The 19,399-nt window shown below is 31.3% G+C and overlaps 1 protein-coding gene across 5 annotated transcripts in view; it reads right to left on the minus strand.

Annotated features, from left to right (window-relative positions):
• Positions 1 to 1,219: 1,219 nt before the first annotated feature.
• Positions 1,220 to 19,399, minus strand: part of LOC308487892 (pancreatic alpha-amylase) — a 30,790-nt gene continuing 12,610 nt past the window's right edge. The window contains exons 1-13 of one of the 5 annotated variants that reach the window (XM_081026771.1): positions 13,132 to 13,229; positions 12,830 to 12,907; positions 10,396 to 10,547; positions 8,979 to 9,192; positions 8,487 to 8,633; positions 7,353 to 7,550; positions 6,740 to 6,970; positions 5,816 to 5,949; positions 4,926 to 5,048; positions 4,721 to 4,820; positions 3,026 to 3,144; positions 2,788 to 2,913; positions 1,220 to 1,443 (exon numbers count right to left, since the gene is read on the minus strand). In XM_081026771.1, the coding sequence (XP_080882897.1) occupies positions 1,242 to 1,443; positions 2,788 to 2,913; positions 3,026 to 3,144; positions 4,721 to 4,820; positions 4,926 to 5,048; positions 5,816 to 5,949; positions 6,740 to 6,970; positions 7,353 to 7,550; positions 8,487 to 8,633; positions 8,979 to 9,146 (1,548 nt within the window). In that variant the 5' untranslated portion in view covers positions 9,147 to 9,192; positions 10,396 to 10,547; positions 12,830 to 12,907; positions 13,132 to 13,229 and the 3' untranslated portion in view covers positions 1,220 to 1,241. Of the gene's footprint in view, positions 1,444 to 2,787; positions 2,914 to 3,025; positions 3,145 to 4,720; positions 4,821 to 4,925; positions 5,049 to 5,815; positions 5,950 to 6,739; positions 6,971 to 7,352; positions 7,551 to 8,486; positions 8,634 to 8,978; positions 9,193 to 10,395; positions 10,548 to 12,829; positions 12,908 to 13,131; positions 13,230 to 19,399 lie in introns of those variants that run through there. The other 4 variants (XM_081026773.1, XM_081026769.1, XM_081026772.1 and 1 more) reach the window with 4 other exon arrangements.

Consider the following 19,399-nt stretch of genomic DNA (forward strand, 5'->3'; position numbering starts at 1 on the left):
TGTGGGCATTAAAAGGGCTTTCATATTATTAAAAACCATCCAAATATTATAGCTTCGATGAAAACATAAAAATTACTAGGAAGAGGAGCAAAAAAATCGGTTGTATCTAGAAAAAAATCTGGGAGTCCTGAATTTTTTATTTGGAAGACGAATAATATAATCTGAGGGGACAAACCTAGCAGAAAGGGAGATTGTTAAATCAGAAGAGAGAAAATAATCTAAGAAATAAAGCTCTCAAAAAGATAACAATGGAATGGCATGGCATTATTAACAAAAGTTGGGGAATGACCTTTGACGGAGTGAGGTGCACTTTCTTTATCATGACAGGAGGAAAGAAGACAATGATAGGGGCAAGGAATAGATAGATGTGGAGAGAGAGAGAGAGAGAGAGAGAGAGAGAGAGAGAGAGAGAGAGAGAGAGAGAGAGGGAGAGAGAACATCTGAGTTATGGCTTCTATTTTCTTATATTTTTTCATAAGAAAAATAATTGAGAGTTATAAAAAGACCTAGATGAGAGTCTTAACAAAATTCCTTGACATTTAATATCAAGATGAAGGAGAATGAATAGCTAGAGAGTCAGGAAGAAAACCTGGAGCATTTGATATCGTAAAAGCCCTAAATAAGCACCTATCCATATTGGAGGTTAAGAGGTGAAACAAAAAGCCATACAACAGCACATTAAAGAAAGAGAAAGAAAAAGAGAAAAGAATATAGATAGTATAAAAAGATTCCTGTGAGCTCCATAAGAATTACAGATTAGATAATTTGAGTATATTTTATTTCTTAACTTGTTAACTGCAAAGGGGACGTCACATTGTTAAAACCACCCAAATGTAACTTTCTAAAGGATCATCATTAAATCAGTTATCCCTAATTGTTAGAAACGTTCTAGGAGAGATACTGTCTATTAAGATATACATTAGAGATCCATAGCTGGGCAACTGATATTAACAGCAACAAACATTTGTCAGGATGTCTATCTGAGTTCTTAGAAATTTCTTTGACAAATAGGTTAATGTGAGTTTTCCAAAATATAACAAAATGTTGATTGTAATTATTTTATACTTGTATATATGTGATTTTCATGCTTTTCTGAGTTTTCAAGTTGATTACTTATTACAGCTCTTAACAAAAATTAATGAATGATAAGAATTTATATATATATATATATATATATATATATATATATATATATATATGAAAAGAAATACACTTGGTTATTTCTCTGGGTATATATGTATTTAATTCAAATTGTACAGTTTCGATTCAGCATGAATTGCAATAAATGGATCTTCAGCAGAGTTACTAACAGAGAAATGAGCATTGCCGTCACCAGAAACATAGATTTTAATTCCTGTACAATTGTCACCAATTTTATCTCCAGAAATAACATCACAGTATGTGCCAGCAGGAAGACCAGTTTGCAAAGTTAAAGATAATGGCCTGTAAAATAAAAATTAGGATTTAACTTGAAATCAAGACAATTAAAAGCAAGAATACAGAATATAAACAAATGGCTTCACTTTGTGCTATAGAACTCTAAGCAGTCAAGGTCTCAGGGAGAAGAAAATACAAACACAAAGTCGTCTCCAGTGGATACAAATTGTTTTCTCAAGACCAAAAGTAATCTTATAGAAGACAGCGATTTCCTAGTCAACAGTCAATACTACCAAAAAATTAAGGTTGAGGTGTATCAGTGAAGAACTGAGTTGAATTGACACCGTTAGGTAAAAGCAGTTCTTTGGTAAACACAAATATTTTAAATTCTTCCTCATCTAACTTAAGAAAATAGGGATTACTTTCAAAAATTTAAATTTGATTATGTCTTTTTTAAAAAGAACCCTTTTATCAAGAGGCTAACATGCATTTGGGCTGGAAACAAAAATAATCCAGCATTTCTGTGAAGAAATATATAGTTTTAAATATGAAGATGTCTCGGATATTTATTTATTTTGGTTCTCCCATCTACAAAAGACAGAAATTAAAAGACTAGGCATGGATTCTTTTGGCATGAAGAGATATATTTGATTTACACTTTTGTAATTAAGTATACTTTAGGCTAGAATGAAATAAGCATGAATGGAAGTTGCCCTTGTACCAAGACAATGGCTTGCAAAGAGGTCTTCTAAGCCATAGTTCTATATATGCGAGAATCAATATACAGAGACAGATGATACAAATATCACAAATGAAAGGCCAGTAATAAGACTAAAACTAAAACTCAGAACTAAAACTAAAACTCAAAAACCTCCTGAGTTGAGTTATTGACCATAAGATATTCTTTAAACATATGCTTTAAAAATATGTATATATTATTTGTCACAGAGAGATAGGGAAGTGAAGTAAAAACACTCAAAAAGCAGATATAAGAGTAGTTGAGAAAAAGAGCTAGAAAAAAAAATCATTTCAGTCCTGAGGCAGTATTTTAACATGATTTAAATAATAGAGGGGTGTATACGACTTGCTCTTCTAGTGATTTCACAAGCTTTATATGAATTACTCTGAGTATTTTGTGTGAGGTATACATGTGAGCATATTCATGTGCATCATACCTGCACGTTATATACCAGGGTACATAAAAAAAATAATTCTGCTTAGAATCAAAAGCCTTATAAAGAAGAGATCAAAGTATAAGAGTTATCATTTTTTCTTGCTCTTTTCTGACCTCTGTTTTTTAATCTACTGACTATTTTTCAAATGTAAACAAACTAAATTATGAGGAAGAGAAAAATAATAAACCAAGAACATATTAGTATAAAACATGATTTCTAATTGATATCTACTTACCAGTCATCGTTGTTAAAGACAATGAATCCTTTGTTTCCTCTCCCAAAAGCTACTTGGTTGCTACCATTGTCCCACCAATTTGTAAAAGGTTGGCCATCAACTACATTACGGAACATAACCATGTTTCTAAAAACAAAATACAGTATAGTTGCTATGAATACATCAGTGCTTCAACAGTTTAAAATAAAATGTCAATAAAGCTTATTATCAGAGGATATCTTTAAATAAGTATTCCCACCTTATTTGACGCCATCGATGTTCACAGACCCAGTCATTGCCACAAGTAGTGTCCTCATTAATAGTAACTTCTTTAATTACTCCATTATTATTTGGTGGCCCAACCCAATCATTAATATCCTTAATTAGCAAAAAAAGAATAAAAAATGCTCAGGTTTTTAATATTACATATGTTTGCCTCTTCCTTCTCCAGTGTGCTATATCCAATCTCTCCTATTTAGGTCTTTGCAGTGTCTTCATTTAGAATCCAACTCCTCTTTCAGCAGTTTTATACCCTTTTACCATGTTCTCATCATCTTCTCCTCAACTTCTCATTTTCTAATCCAATATTTCAAAGGCAAATATTTTTTTTAACCCTCTCGTTTTCTTTCCAAGGTATTGCAAGTTTACTTACTATCACTGTAGGCAGTGCAATATCATAGAAATAGCAAGTTTGGTGTCAGAAACAGAATTAAAACAGATATTGCTACTAGCTAAGAAAACTTAGTCAATATACATAACTTCTTTGTGTCCCATTTTTGTCTTCTGTAAAAAGGGCATATTCCTTAGTTGCTATAAAAATTAAACAACATATGTGAAAATACATTGAATATAATAATTGCTAAATAAATATTAGTTTCTTTCATTCTTCCGTTTGGATAAATGTACTAATCAACATATCACAATATTCTTTCCTAATCGGACTAGATTATTCAAATTGTTTTTCTGATTGGTACTTTTAAAGATAAACAGAAAAAAAAAACAGATTAAGTATAGAAAGGTTATTTGTGTCTGTTTTGAAACCATGACATGTAATGAATAGTGAACAAAATTAAGGGTTTTCAGCATGCAGAAGTTTTGGAAAAGTAGAAATGTTATGGGAAAAAAGAGAAGTGGACATAGTCTATGACTCCTGATGTCACAAATAAGACAAATTAGTGGAAATTACAGGAAGTTGGCTCAATATAAAGGGACATCTTCTAAATATTAAAGCTGTCTAACAACAGAATGAGTTGCTGTACAAAGCATGCTTTATAAATTGAAAGCAATCTAGAGGAAACTAGATAAAAATCTGTCTAATTTGTAGTGAAGAGAATTTTCTACTTTAGGTATGAAGTTACTATACCCGATGCTGTATCTGAAATCTTAACTTTCTACTCAGATTAATGTCTTTACCATATTCCAAATATTTTTCTCATCCTTACCTTTCCCAGTATAGTCTGCAAGTTTCTCTTATTTAATACATATATTTTCCTTCCACCAAAAAGACACTTTCCCTATTTAATGTCAGTTCAACTATATAATTTCTTTGCTTTCCACAGAACATTTTTTTAAAAAGTATTTAACAAGTCTTAATATTGCTTATACTATGGGCAAACTGTTTTAAGTTCTTTACAAGTATTAATTTGTAATCCATATACCAATTCTGTGAAGTAGGCACTTATGAGAGGTACATATTTTACTCACTATATCCTTACTTTTAAGTGTTTTTGGGAAGAAAGGAGGTATGTTTCTCATATTTCTGAAATAGCTTGCATACCGTTTGACCATGATTTAGTATTTAATATCCACTGCATTGATAAAATATTCCTGTATCAGGTTTACACTTTAAATATTTGAGAAACAAATAATAAATGTAATAGCAACATGTAAAAGTAAAACAAAACTGCCTTCCTTTTCTTAAGAAAAAGATATTTTGTATGACACCAAAACTTACTTTTCCATTCTGAAAATATCTTGGCCAACGGAAGCTTGACATTACTCGTGTAAACCCGTAAGGATGAGCGAGCATAAATCCAACTCCCATTTTGTACAGTCTGAAAGTTACAAAATTATATAATCATAGAAAAAAAACAATGTTTTTAGTATTATTACAAGGTAGGTAAAAAGAAAAAAAAGTGGAGGGGGACTTCATTTCCTACCTAGGATCCCAGAAGGTAAGAATAGATGCTCCTCCAGCTCCATGTCCTCTCTGATTGTCATGGTTATCCACAAAGACAAGTGCTCTGTCAGAAGGCATGAAACCCCAGCCTTCTCCCCAGCTCCTATTAAAAATACACACACACACACACATTTTTACATTAGCTTTAGAGTAACCTAAATGTGCATTTCTTTCAGTATAGCATCCTCGAATGAAATTCTCTCTCTAATGAAATGGTTATTCTGTAGGGTTTTTAAATATATAAACTATATAGATCTAGCCATAATATTTATCTACAAATACATTCTATGTATGTGTATATATAAATTATTTGTATTACATTTATCTTACAGGTATAAGATTTTTGTTATCAAAAAGTCCTGTCAGAAGTTTCAGTATATTATAATTTAGATGGACTTCAGAAGGGTTAACATCTATATCATATTATACATAATGGCAAACTGGGTTAAAATGAGGTTTCAATATTATTCTTTTATAATATAAACATTTTAATATTAAAAATTAATTAGTTGATATAATGTAAATTCCATAGTATGGCCACATTGCAGGTATCTTATAAATGATAGAATCATTTTAATAATAACCTGGACTTCACAGTTTATATGCAAACATTAGGCAAATCTAGAATAGTCATAAATACATAAATTAAAAACTCTAGACTAGGTTTTGGGTTTCTAGACAATATTCCTTGTGATTGACATTATAATAAATAAAGATGATCAACTGAAGTTTGGAAAAGTGTAACACTTGTTATTAGTAATTGAATCCTTGAAAGTTGTTTAAATAAGGTCCTAAGAAGATGACTCATATGAGGATAATATGATTAATTCATCTGTGAAATAATAACAGGACAAATCATATTTCATTTACTTTAAGTAAGCCATCTTCTCTCCATTCCATTTGCGCAAAACTGTGCCTAGTTTTGCACCATACTTGAATTCTGTCACACGACCATTTTCAAAGTAGTCACTGCTTTTAATTGGCTCACCACCCAAATCAATCACCTAGAAAAAATATAGGGGAAAATATCATTTTAAGTAAGAATTTTAACCACAAGTTAAATGTTACATAAAAAATGGTTATTTATGTTTTTTGAAATGCCCCCCAAATTTTCATTATACCAAGATTCCTTTTGCCTTTTTCTTTTTCTTTTTTTTTTTTTTTGCTAAAATATATGCTACAGTATTAAAAGTAACATGATGACAAGGTGACCTGTTGTCCTGTGAAAATGCTGCCCTAATTTAGTTTTGCATATAAATGATAGTAACAATAGCTTATAATTAATATCTGGCCAACAATATTTCTAAGTGCTTGATGAATATTAACTCATCTGACTCTCTGACAAAAACAAAGACATAATCATTATCATTGTCCCTTTTACTCACATGAAAAAATTGTTGCATAGAGAGGTTAATCAATTTGACTGAAAGAGCACAGCTAATAGCGCTATAGACAAAAATTAAACTCAGACAGACTGCCTCAAGACCATGTTATTGTCTGTCTTCTCTAATGATCTCTGAGGAGATGGTAAATAACACAGAGATGTTTGCAGTCTAAATAAACTCTTTGCATTTCCTTAAATCCTTTTTTTAAATTAATTCCTTTTCTTAAATTAAGAAAAGTCTCTGAATAAAAGAAAGTTAAAGAATACTGATCTATACAAATGCTTCCTGTTCTATACACTGTTCTATATAAATGATTCAGCCATTAACTTACAGAAATTACATTTTTAATTAAAACTGACATTTATTTTTCTAATGAATTAACTTATTGTTTATATGCACATATATGTACCTCCTGGTAAATGAAAGGTTTACTTCCTTCAGGGAACCAGGTTGTGTTTAGATTATGTAGTTTATCCAAAACTGCCTTCATGTCTCCAGGCCACATGTGCTTAGAAGCATCGATTCTGAACCCTGCTACACCAAGGTCAATGAGATGGTTCAGATACTCAGCAATCTTGGACCTCACGTAATCTTTCTCCAGGGCAAGATCAAGAAGACCAACCAGACGACAATCTCTGACCTAATGAGATAAAAAAAATTTGTGATTAACAAAGAAAACATCAACTTACCCGAGAATCCATTTGATTATACATTCATTTATTCTTTAATAAATATTTCTGTAGTGCCTTTGCATTGGGCACTGGGGATATTGATATGCTAGTATGGACATACCTTTGAAATAGTTTCTATTATAAAAATGGAGAATATAGGGAATGAGCTTTGTAATTGAGAAGAAATTAAATTGGAAAAAAAATGTTTTAAATATTGTTTTGAGTTTCTTATTTTTAAGGAGTCAGACTTGGAATCCTGCTTTCCTAAGTTAGTATTTAAATGGAGATCATGAAGCTATATTAAAGGCATAGACAGCTCTTTATTCAGATCACTTTGTTTCAGATCATTACCTGATAAGGATCATTGTAATTCTCAATGTCTCCACTTCCAGTTCTACATTTACCATCATTAAAATCCCAAGCAGAGTATGGAACGTCCGGAAAATCCCTATTTCCAGGGTTGAAGTAACTTCCACACGTACTGCCCGTTCCTGCAGCCACACCATTTCCACACATATGATTAATTACAGCATCCACATAAATATGAACCTGAAAGACAAAGTTTCTATGTTTGATTTATAGAGAGGTAGAAATCTGTAATATTACTGATTAAAGTTTTCAGCATGTTAATAACACTCCAAAATATTTTTTTTCTATTTTATACCTTATCTTCTAAGAAAACCAAAAGTAAAACGTGAAAGGAAATAAAGGTGAACTGAAGACCTACATGCATTGTAACCACGTGGTCAATACTTACATACATGATAAACTGATAAAACCAAAATCTATTATAACAGTGAACAAAGGTAAAAAGCCCTTTTGGGGGGAAGGTAAGAATCAGCTGAGACAGAAGAGACTGATTTTTTAAATTTCCATAGATCATCCTAAGAAAGCAGCCAGCCTCTACTGTCTACTTAGCATCTGAAGAGAGGAAGGTAAATATTATCTCTCATTATTCTCTTCAAAAAGATTACATCTATTTACCATTTAAACAAGAAGAGAAGAGAAGAGAAGGGAAGGGAAGGGAAGGGAAGGGAAGGGAAGGGAAGGGAAGGGAAGGGAAGGGAAGGGAAGGGAAGAGAAGAGAAGGGACGAGAAAAGAGAAAGGAAAAGAAACAAACGGTGGGGAAGATTTAGGAATTATGGGTGCAGACACAAGTCACATAAAAGTGACAACAGATATTGTAACTGGAATGTCTATTTCCTAACTAGAAAAGTATTCCCTAGAAAAGTGTATAGTTATAAGGGTTAAAAGTTGATATTTGCTTTATCAGATGGCTTTAAATTTTAACTTACAATCTTCTTTAGTAGATAAAATGGCATATATACAAAGATTTACAAAAGTTGAATATAAGGCAACAATTCGATTTTAGTTAAAGTATATAGTAAAATGAAAAATAAAAAAAATATGGAAAATGTCCTGCTCAAAAGGAATGAGAAAATAATTTCTTGTATAATCTTTTTAAAGGAAATTAATTCACTTACACCAGCGTTGTTACATCTAGTAACCATGTCTTTGAATTCATCTTCATTTCCTGATCTTGTACATAACTTGTAGCTAATCGGTTGGTATCTTTCCCACCAAGGTCTTGAAGGGTTGTTAATGACAACATTTTCATTGGGTGGAGAGATCTACAAATAAAACTATCTTAAGTATCAAATTATGACTTACTTTATATCATTGGATACTCTAGAAAATTATCTAAAGTTATTTCTGAATCTTTGTACAGAGAACTACATTTCTTTATAATCACTTGAAATTATTAACAGTACATTGGAAATATCCTGCCAAAGAAAGAATATGTCAGAAACAAAACATAATGTTGCCAACAATACTAATTATTTTTTCTTTCTCAGCACACTGTTTTACTTAGAGTACTTATCTGTAAAATAAAACATTGTCCCAGCTTCACAGATACAGATACCATTTACTATATGCACAAAACCTCTGCAATTTATACTATAAACAATACCCACCTGAACCCCTCCAAATCCTTTGGGACCTAAGTATCGCTCACATTCAAGAGCAATATCTGCCCAACGCCACTCAAACAAATGAACAATAGATGTTTTTCCAGGTTTGGTATTTGGGGCATACTGAGCCCAGCAGAACCCAATGGCTGAAAGCAATAGAAAGAACTTCATTTTGCTTTGACGTTGTCAGAGTTTTTTCTAGCAACTATTTATATTCCTGTAAGAAACATAGTTTACAAAGTTAATGTTAACATGAATAAATACTCAGAGTACAAGAATGTTTATTCATAATCTAAAAAAGATTATCAACAATCATGTTAACAGATGAAGAACTTTCATAAACTCTTTCAAGAAAACAATCTAAATGACCTTTTAGAACTTAATATTTTTCTTATTTAGGGAATATTAACCTTTTTAAACATCTGGCATTATATAAATAAAAGAGTCATTAATCATACATTATTTACTTAGGATTAGATTTTATTTTTAAAGTCTTTAACTGACAGAAGGAAAATAACAAACAGAGCCAACTGAATTCATAGTCAAAATATTGCCTTAACTATCTATTTGCAAATATTTATAATGTTTCAACTTCAACAAAAAACAGTATGTTCAATTCAGTTGTTTTTCATTCCCAGCACAAATTTTTAATTACCTAAATTTCTACATTAAGATTTAAGAAACTATTTGGAAGTTGAATACCCTTGAATCGAGGAAACAGACTTTTTTCTCCCTCCAAATCATGTGCTTAATGCAATGGCTATAGCAGGTGTGTGTGTGTGTGTGCGCGTGTGTATGTGTGTGTGTGTGTGTGTTCTCATTATAGCCACATATTTTGGGCACCTGATAAAATACCAAATTAAAGAATCTGTGCCCCTCTTCCTTTTTAATATAAGTGAAATCTTATGAACGACAAAAATAATACAGGTGCGAAAAACCTCATTCATCCAACAAGTATTAACTGAGTGTCTGCTTTTTGCTAAGCACATGGATAATGTTCAGTATATACTGATGACTTCACCATCAGAAAAGTAACATGATTAGAGCTTTTGAAGTATATCAGATGAATTAGAAGGCAAACAGAACTGAGACAGAAACAATTGGAAATATATGCAGTGGTAAATGGAGCAATGATGGAAATCTGAACCAGATGAAAGCAGTAAGAATGGAAGTTAGGAGAGCAGAGAAAATGGTTACAATATGTGAGTGGAAGAATGGCAATGCCATTTATAATTCACAGCGCATACTAGAGGCAGACTTAGCTTAGGGAAACTGAAGAGTTAATATGGTATATAATTAGTGTGAGGTATAAAAAAATTAGATATGAAGAAGAAGCAGAGAAAGATGGGAGTTTTCAAAAAAGCAATGATAGTTTCAGAAATCACACAAAATATTTAACTGATTTATTACAGATACTGACCAACAAGAACAGATGACATCCACAAGCAACTTGTATGTATAGGCCAATGCACAGTAGGCGAATTATCAGGCCTTGAAAGCTGGACCCTTGAGAGTTGACTGTGTATCAAGAGATGTTGAATTCAAAGTTACAACTTTGGGCAGTCCACTCGTCTACATAATAGATCAGGTAGGAGGGAACATATAAAGAGGTGCCTTCAAAGTAGGGAGAGGAGTTTCATTTTCACAGAAAGGTTTTCAAAACATATAGGGAGGAAAATGTGCAAGGAGAGCAAAAGACTAACTGGATATAGATGAGCATTAAAAAGAGAACAGGGAGAAGACTAAGTAAATAGTGGATAACACAGGGCTGATGGTAATAAAGAGTTGGGAGTTAGAGAAGCAACATTTGAACTTCATAATTGACTCAAGTTTCCAAATGATAAAAGGTAAGAAGATGACCTTAGAAGTTAGACACTAGTTTAAATCCTAACCTTGCCATTTATCGGCTGTGTGACCCTGGAAAGTAATCTCTGTAAATTTATCTGTAAACTAGAAAAAGTAATGTGTACTTCATAACATTTGTATGATGATTAGATGAGCTAACGCAAATACAGCTATGATCTCAGTGCATGAATATAGTAAGAGCTCAACATATTTGGATGCTGTGAAATTGTTGTTATGTATTGTCACTTTTACTGACTATTGAAATTGCTATACACTCATGCTCTTTTCCTATTTTCATGTATTATCACTTCGACATTCTCTTTTTTCCATTCTACTCTTCCTAAATTCTAATAATACTTTGTAATTCTCAGAAGTATTTTCATATCCCCCAGAGGAATAGATGGTGATAAGGAATATACTACTGTTTCCACAATTTCTTTCCTTTTTCTTTCATTTAAACTCTTTAGAGCTTCTAGCAGACCATGTATTGGTTTTAAAATAACTTCTCATCTTTGCCTCATCAGTTAACTATGAACTGTTTTTTCCATAACAAATAAAGTGTTTTTTTCCATAACAAATAAAGCGTTTTTCACAGTGCATTTTAGGATGCTATTAAAATAAGGGATGATTTGCAGACACAATTTGGGGAATTATACTAGCATTCCAGTGTACGTGGAGATATGAAAAAAATATAAGCTTCAACCAAGGGTCAGGCATTGTCATGTGTTTTTCATTTAATCTTAATTTTCACCTTAATTAATCTAAAGAGCTATGAACTCCATAGACAGGCATTAAAACAACTAAAGTATATTTATACCCTGTGAGGTAAAACCTGTTAACAAATCCTTGATATCTTTGGCATCAATAAAAAAAAACAAAAAAATAGAACTTGAAATAGCTGTTATGTCTACTCCCCATTAGTTTTCCTAAAATGGTTCACCTCAGAGAAACTATTCACAGCTATTAATATCCATGCTCAAGTGCCCACATCTTATATTTCCAGGATTGCCCTACAAAGAGGAAATGTTATTTTAAAGCTCTGATTGTTACTACAATGTGCCAAATAAGATGCTGTGGGATTTCCTTAAAAATATGAAATAGAGCATTTGATAATATCCTAACAACAAAGGAATCCTCCTTAAGGTGTATTTATTTTTGAAGTGTCAATAAAACATACCCAATGTTAAGACAAAATAAATTCTGCTAACAGACTTCTCCACAAAGTTGTTAGTTTCTGAAGTTCTCAATTGTTTTTTTCACAGTGTTACCTAAGAGGCATTTATTATGTAATATCCACAATATGAATGACATTGTAGGGGAAAGCCTCTAGTATGAACTCAGATTTCTCTTAACACATCAGATACCATAAATTTACTCATTTAGCTTAAAGTCTACTTAAATCACACCAAAGCCATGATATAAATAAAATGAAAGAACGCTATTAAAATGTTGAGCAAAAAAAAGTAGTAATGTGTATCTATTTCTATAGCTTCCTTTCTATCTATATAATTATCAGTTACCTATATAAGTATTAGTTATTTACAAAATTGTTTTCCCCTATCCAAAGCAGCCTCACATCTCAGGTAGATACTGATATATTTTTTTAACAAATAAATGAATTAACATTAACCAAGAAGAGAGAAGTTGTCTACTCTTGTCATTTGTAGTCATTAGTCTAAATATCTCATAGTTAAATATCTTTATAGCACGTAATTTAATAAAATAACATTTAAATTTTAATGGAAATGCTTTCAATGTCATGTCTATATTTGTTATTTTATCACTTATATTTAGCTCCAAGTGTTATTTTTTTCTATTTTCCTATTTTCAATATTCTAGAAGCTTCAGGTAGTATTACTATTGTAATACTTGGTCAAGGTCGTGGTTTCTCTTACTAAAAAGTCATAATTCCCCTGAATTTTACATTGAATCTCATGTACAACTTTCTCAATACTATACTCTGTCACCTATGAGCCCCCCACGAAAAAAAAGAAGAAAAATAAATGAACCTGAGCTCAGGATACGTCACATGTGAAGGTCAGAGCAAAGAAGGCAAAGATAATCAAGTTTGCCTACCAGATAGATTTCTGAAATGAGAGAAACATTTTAAGTGAAGGTTCAAGTGCAGTTCAAATATAAATAGCACATTTTGTCCAGTTGGAAACCGAAACTTGACTTGTCAACAAACCTAAAACAGATTATCAAACTTTGAGCTCTACCAAATCATATGACAGAAGCTACTTATTTCAAGACAAAAAGCATGTGTGGGGAGGTAACTATATGATACTCAAAAAACATTAAGATAACTTACCACATCAACTTCTTTAAATCAGCAATCTTTCAAATCCACAGTTCAGTCATTTTTCAATCATAAAATAACAGCAACAAAAACAGTTATCGTTTTGTTTTCTGTTAGGAAAAAAATGCTGTCTTTAGGACTTTCTAGATCTCCTATAATCCACTTCCTTTCAGTAGGTGCTCTTACAGCCCCGTTTTAATTCTCCAGATCTAAGTTGTACACAAAGCGTAATCGGAGCTACACAGTCACACCTGATTACTCCTCTCTCCTGAGCAAACCACTGTCTTCCCTCCCCTGCTCAATTTGCTAACCTACCTTCTAATTACACTCTACCTTTCCAGTTATTTGCTTTCACTTTGTCTTCCTTTCCCTTTCTCCATATCCTGTCCCAATTTCAATTAGTCTTTTTTCCTAAATCATTTGTATTAATCTATAGAGGAAAAAAATTGCTGAAGTAACCTTAAAGGCACATATTAGAATGATCGTCTCAAATGAATTAAATAATATTAGTGTGACTAGAATGTAAACAGTCTCTAAACCAAAAATCTCATTCTGAATCCAATTTTGTCATCAACTATGTGAACCTTAAAGAAAACATTAAGTCTACAGATTGCATTTAGGCCCTTATTTAGAAAATGGGAATAGTAGTACTGTTGATAAATAAGATGAAAATACAAAAATGACTAACAACTAACAATATGTATTGTTACTATGTACCATTTCAACTTATTATCATGTTGATTTCTCACATATATAAATGAAAGATAGAATTATGACTATACATAGTTTTAAATGGAATAAACTGATACAGTGAGAAATTAAGTAATGTAATTTGTCCATGGTCAAATTTCAGTAAGCGTTGAAACAGAAATTCAACACCAAACAGTCTAAGTCCGTAGTGAACTCTTAGCCTCTTATCAGTCTCCATCACTGAATTGTTATAAAAATCGAATATTGTATGTGAAGATATTTTGTAATCTGAAAGTTTTTGTTTAGCTAACATTAATATGTTTAGAAGATTTCAGTAGTAAGGATTATTCTCTCATTTCCTGTTTTGTTCAAATTTTCACTAAACAAAATTAATTTTCCTCTGTTAAAGTTTTTGTTCCTGATCTCATACACACCCATAAAATGTATTGTTGTTCATAAACATTCAGTGTTCCTGCCTGCAGGTGAAATATACACTCCTGTCCTGTTGAATTCAGGAGTGTATATGTGATTTGCTTTGGCAATGAAAAACACCAAGAAAATACACGTTTTAATTTGAGGTCTCTGATTGTTAAAGCATGTGTCAAAATGAAGTTTCACTGATAGATTTTAAAGTGACTAATATGAAGAGTCCCCTTGTTGATGTGAGATGAACATAAAAAATAAACTTGGTTATTGTAAGCCACTGAGGATCTTTAGTTTTTTTGTTACTGTAGCATAACCTATGCTGTTCAGAGGCAACCATTAAGTTCCCTTAAGCTGAGTTATGAGACATCTATGTGATATTTCCTTTCTCTTGGGATGCAGGCAGTCAAGGGAAGAATAAATCATAGAATCAGAGAATATTAACATGAAAAGAGACTATTAGAATAAACTAGTCCAGTGACTCCTAGATTTTGAGTTCTAAATAATTGATGAAATTTTAAAAAAAATTATGGAATAAAATATTTTTAATACAAAAGTCATAAAGTTTAGCTTTGTAAAAAAAAATCTACCATTAGCACCTTGTTCTTGTCTTCATTTTGTCATTTGGAACCACTTAGCTAAATGTAATCTAGTTATTTTATTGAAATAGAGAACAAGAGCTAAGATAAGACAAGTAGCGTTTAGGAGGTGTGATAAAAAAATATGGTGAATGTTTAAATAAAATAAATATTTATTACAATAAAGGACACATTGCCATTAATCCCCCTCAAAATACTTCCCCTTGCTTCGAACACACTTATTCCATCATTCTTGCCACTTTCTGAAGCAATTCTGGAAGTCCTCTTTCATGAGTGTCCTGAGTTGCTCTGTCATGGCTACCTTGATGTCCTGCATCATTTTAACTTTGGGGAAGAGCCAGAAGTCCTACGGTGCCAGATCCAGTGAATAAAGTGGATGAGGACACACTGTAATGTTTTTTGTTGACAGAAATTGCTGTATACAAGATGTGATGTGTGATATGGAGTGTTGTCATGATGGAGGATGATTCAGGGCACATTTTAAGGCACATCTTCTCTTAACCATAGCTCACAATCAACTGATTGCACTGAACAAGTTGAACCTTATCATACATTGTTACTACATAAGGTTCAATGCACTGCTTCCCATATTGAAGATCCCTGTCTTTCCATTGGACAGCACTCGGCAGCAGCATTCACCATAGTTTGTGATCACAACAGAAAGGCTCCGTGTCACACATCGATTCTGGTACAGCAATTTTGTCAAATAAAAATATTATGATGTGTTCTCATCCACCTTATTCACCAGATCTGGAACCATGTGACTTCTGGCTCTTCCCCAAAGTCATAATGACCATGAAATGTAAACACTTTGAATTGATTTAGGACACCAAGGCAGCCACAACAGTGCAATTAAAGACACTCATGAAAGAGGATTTCCAGAACTGCTTCAAAAAGTGGAAAGAACAATAGGATAAGTGTTTTCAAAATGAAGGGCAGTATTTTGAGGGGGATTAATGGCAATGTGTATTTTACTGTAATAATTTTTTAAATGTAAACATTCACTGTAAGTTTTGATCACACCTTGTACATTAAACAAGTAACCATTCTAAAAAGTAGTAAAACTGTAATGTGAGCTTCATGGTAGTGTGAATCATTTCTTTTTACTCTTTTCTTTAATTTACAATTAAATGGACATCCATAATTGAACAAAAGTCCCTCTGCACATTATACCAGGACACCTAGGATATTTCTACCCAACTGTGCATCTGAAAGTAGGTGAATAGTACCTTGTGGGATGATATGGATTGAGGGGAGTTGGAGAGTCTGCCCCACTTTTGCCCATATAGGGAGAAGGGGAAACTAGAGTGTGCCCAACTGGATAGAAACTCATGGAAAATTGAGAATTTGTGGAGGTCCCCTGGCAGGACATTTGGCACGCCAAAAAGTCCTTGAAACTTGGTCTGGTCAAAAATGTCCATGACCATATTTGGTCCACACCAAATGTCCCTTTTATGGTCCTGTCCAAAATATCCATATGAAGAAAAGGTAACCCTTGTACACTCTAGGTGGGAATGTAAACTGGTACAACCACTAAGGAAAATAGTACAAAGTTTCTTCAAAAAATTAAAAACAGAGCCACCAATATGATCCACCAATCCTACTTCTGGGTCTACATTCAAAGGTATGAAAACAACCTATAAGTCCGTAAAGAGAATAATAGATCGAGAAATGGATAAGTGGATATCGAGATATATATATATATATATACCAAAGTGTTAACATCTCTTGAAATGTATAAAAGTGGACACTTTGGTCAACGTTGCTCAAGCAGTAGTTCACCATAATAAGAAGTGTCTGGAAGCTGATGGTAACCACTTTGAGCTCCTCTTGTAATTGCAGAAGTCAAACATGACTTGTATTCATCTTTTGTTATCAGTATATATTGAGTATTACAATTGTAATACAGTTTTCCTTTCTTAAAATGTGTATACATATTTTGGCACCCTCTGTGTGTGTGTATGTGTGTGTGTGTGTATATATATATTTATATACATTTAAACACACATTTATATACATATATACACGTATATACATTTAAATATATAGTATATACATAAATATAAAAAAATATATAATATATATAGAGAATATATAAACTATAAATACAAATTACATATATATACATATATATACATATATATATATGTATATATATGTATATATAAATGAAATATTTCCAGCATTAAAAAAAGAAGGAAATCCTATAGTTTGTAACAACATAGATTAACTTGGAGGCCATTATTCTAAGTAAAATAATCCAGACAGAGAAAGACAGATACTGCATGGTATTGCTTATATATGCAGAATCTAAAATAAATCCATAGAGTATAAAAGTGATTGCCTTGGGTTAGAGGATGGAGGAACAATAGAAAGATTGGTAAAAGGATACAAATTTTTAGTTATAAAATTAATAAGGTCTGAGGATCTTATGTATAACACTGACTATAGTTAACATTGTATTGCAGAACTTAAATTTGCTAAAACAGTAGAACTTAAAGGTAAATATATGAGATGATGGATATGTCAATTAACTAGATGGAAGGGATTCCTTTCACAATGTATATGAATATCAAATTTTCATGTTGTATACTTTATCTTACAATTTTATTTTTCAATTATATCTCAATAAAGCTGAAGAAAAGATAGCACCTGAAAACAGAAATAATTTTATTTCTTCCTTTTCAATTTGAATGACTTTCATTTATTTTTCTTGCATAATTGTCCTAGCCTGAACTTCCAGCACTATGATGAACAAAAATGGTAAGAGTCAGCATCTCTAATTTGTTCCTGGTCTTAAGACGAAACAGTTCAGATGTCCATCATTGAGTATGATGTTCACTGTGGACTTATCATATATGGCTTTGATTATGTTGAGGCAGTATTCTCATATTCCTGTCTTTTTTTTTGTTTTTGAATATTATCAACTCCTTTTCTGTATCATTGAGATAATCCTGTGTTTTTGTCCTTCATTCTTTTAATGTGACAAATGTGATAAATTTTCATATGTTGAACCATCCTTGCATTCCAGAAATAGATCTCACTTGGGCATGATGTATAATCCTCTTAGTAGCTGCTGAATTCAGTTTGCTATTATTTTGATGAGGAGTTTTGCATCAACATTCATAAAAGATAATGGTCGTAGTTTTCATTTCTTGTAGTGTCTTTGCCTGGCTTTGTTATCAGGGTAATAGTCCTCTCACAGCATGAGTCAAGAAGTCTTCCTTCCTCTTCAATTTTTAGAAAACTTTTAAGAAAAATTGGTATTATTTCTTCCTTAAAAGTTTGCTAGACGTCATGATGTATTAAAAAATTGTACACCTAAAACCTATGTAACTTTACTAACCATTGTCACCTCAATCAACTTTAATTTAAACAAAAAAAAAAGTCTGCTAGAATTCAATAGTAAAGCAATCATTTCCAAGGCTTTTCTCTGTTGGAAGATTTTTGATTATTTGATTCTTACTAGTTTTAGGCTTATTCAGAATTTCTATTTCTTTGTAATTTAGTCTTAGTACATTTTGAATTTCCAGAAATGTATTAATTTCATCTAGTTATCCAATTTGTTGGTGAAGAATTCTTCATAGTACTGTAATTCTTTTAATTTCTGTAGAATCTGTAGTAATTTCCCCACTTCATTTCTGATTTTAGTAATTTAAGTTTTTTTCTTTGTTCATCTAGCTAAGGGTTTGTAAATTTTGATTTTTTTTTTGAACAATCAACTTCTGGTTTCATTGATTTTTCTCTATTATTTTTCTATTCTCGATTTCATTTCTCTCTACTGTAATCTTTATTTTCTTCCTTCTACTAGCTTTGGGTTTACTTTGTTCTTTTTCTATCTACCGTGTTTCCCTGAAAATAAGACCTAGCTGGACAATCAGCTCTAATGCGTCTTTTGGAGCAAAAATTAATATAAGACCCAGTCTTATTTTACTATAAGACCCAGTTATATATTAATATATTTATTATATTATATTGTTATTATATTATATATGTATTATATATAATATATATTAATTATATATAATATATATATAAATATAATATATATTATATAATATTATATATAATATAATATATAATATTATTATATTATATATTATTATATATAATATGTATAATATAATAAATAATATATATAATTAATATATAATGTGTATAATATATAATTAATATAATTATATATACAATTAATATATATATAATTATATATACAATTAATATATATTATATATATTACATAAAATATATATAATTAATATACATAATATAATTATATATTATATTATCTATTATATATAATATATATTATAATAAATATAATAATATAATAATAAATATAAATATAATAAATATATAATGTAACATAATAAATATAATATAATGTAATATAATATAATACTAGGTCTTGTATTAGTTTTTGCTCCAAAAGACGCATTAAAGCTGATTGTCCAGCTAGGTGTTATCTTTGGGGAAACAGGTTAGTTCCTTAAGTTGCAAAGTTAGCTTATTGAGTTGAGATCTTTACTGTTTTTAATGTAAGTAATTATAACTATAAATTCTTCCCT

Source organism: Rhinolophus hipposideros, assembly GCF_964194185.1.
Source record: "Rhinolophus hipposideros genome assembly, chromosome: 19".
Taxonomy (NCBI): Eukaryota; Metazoa; Chordata; class Mammalia; order Chiroptera; family Rhinolophidae; genus Rhinolophus; species Rhinolophus hipposideros.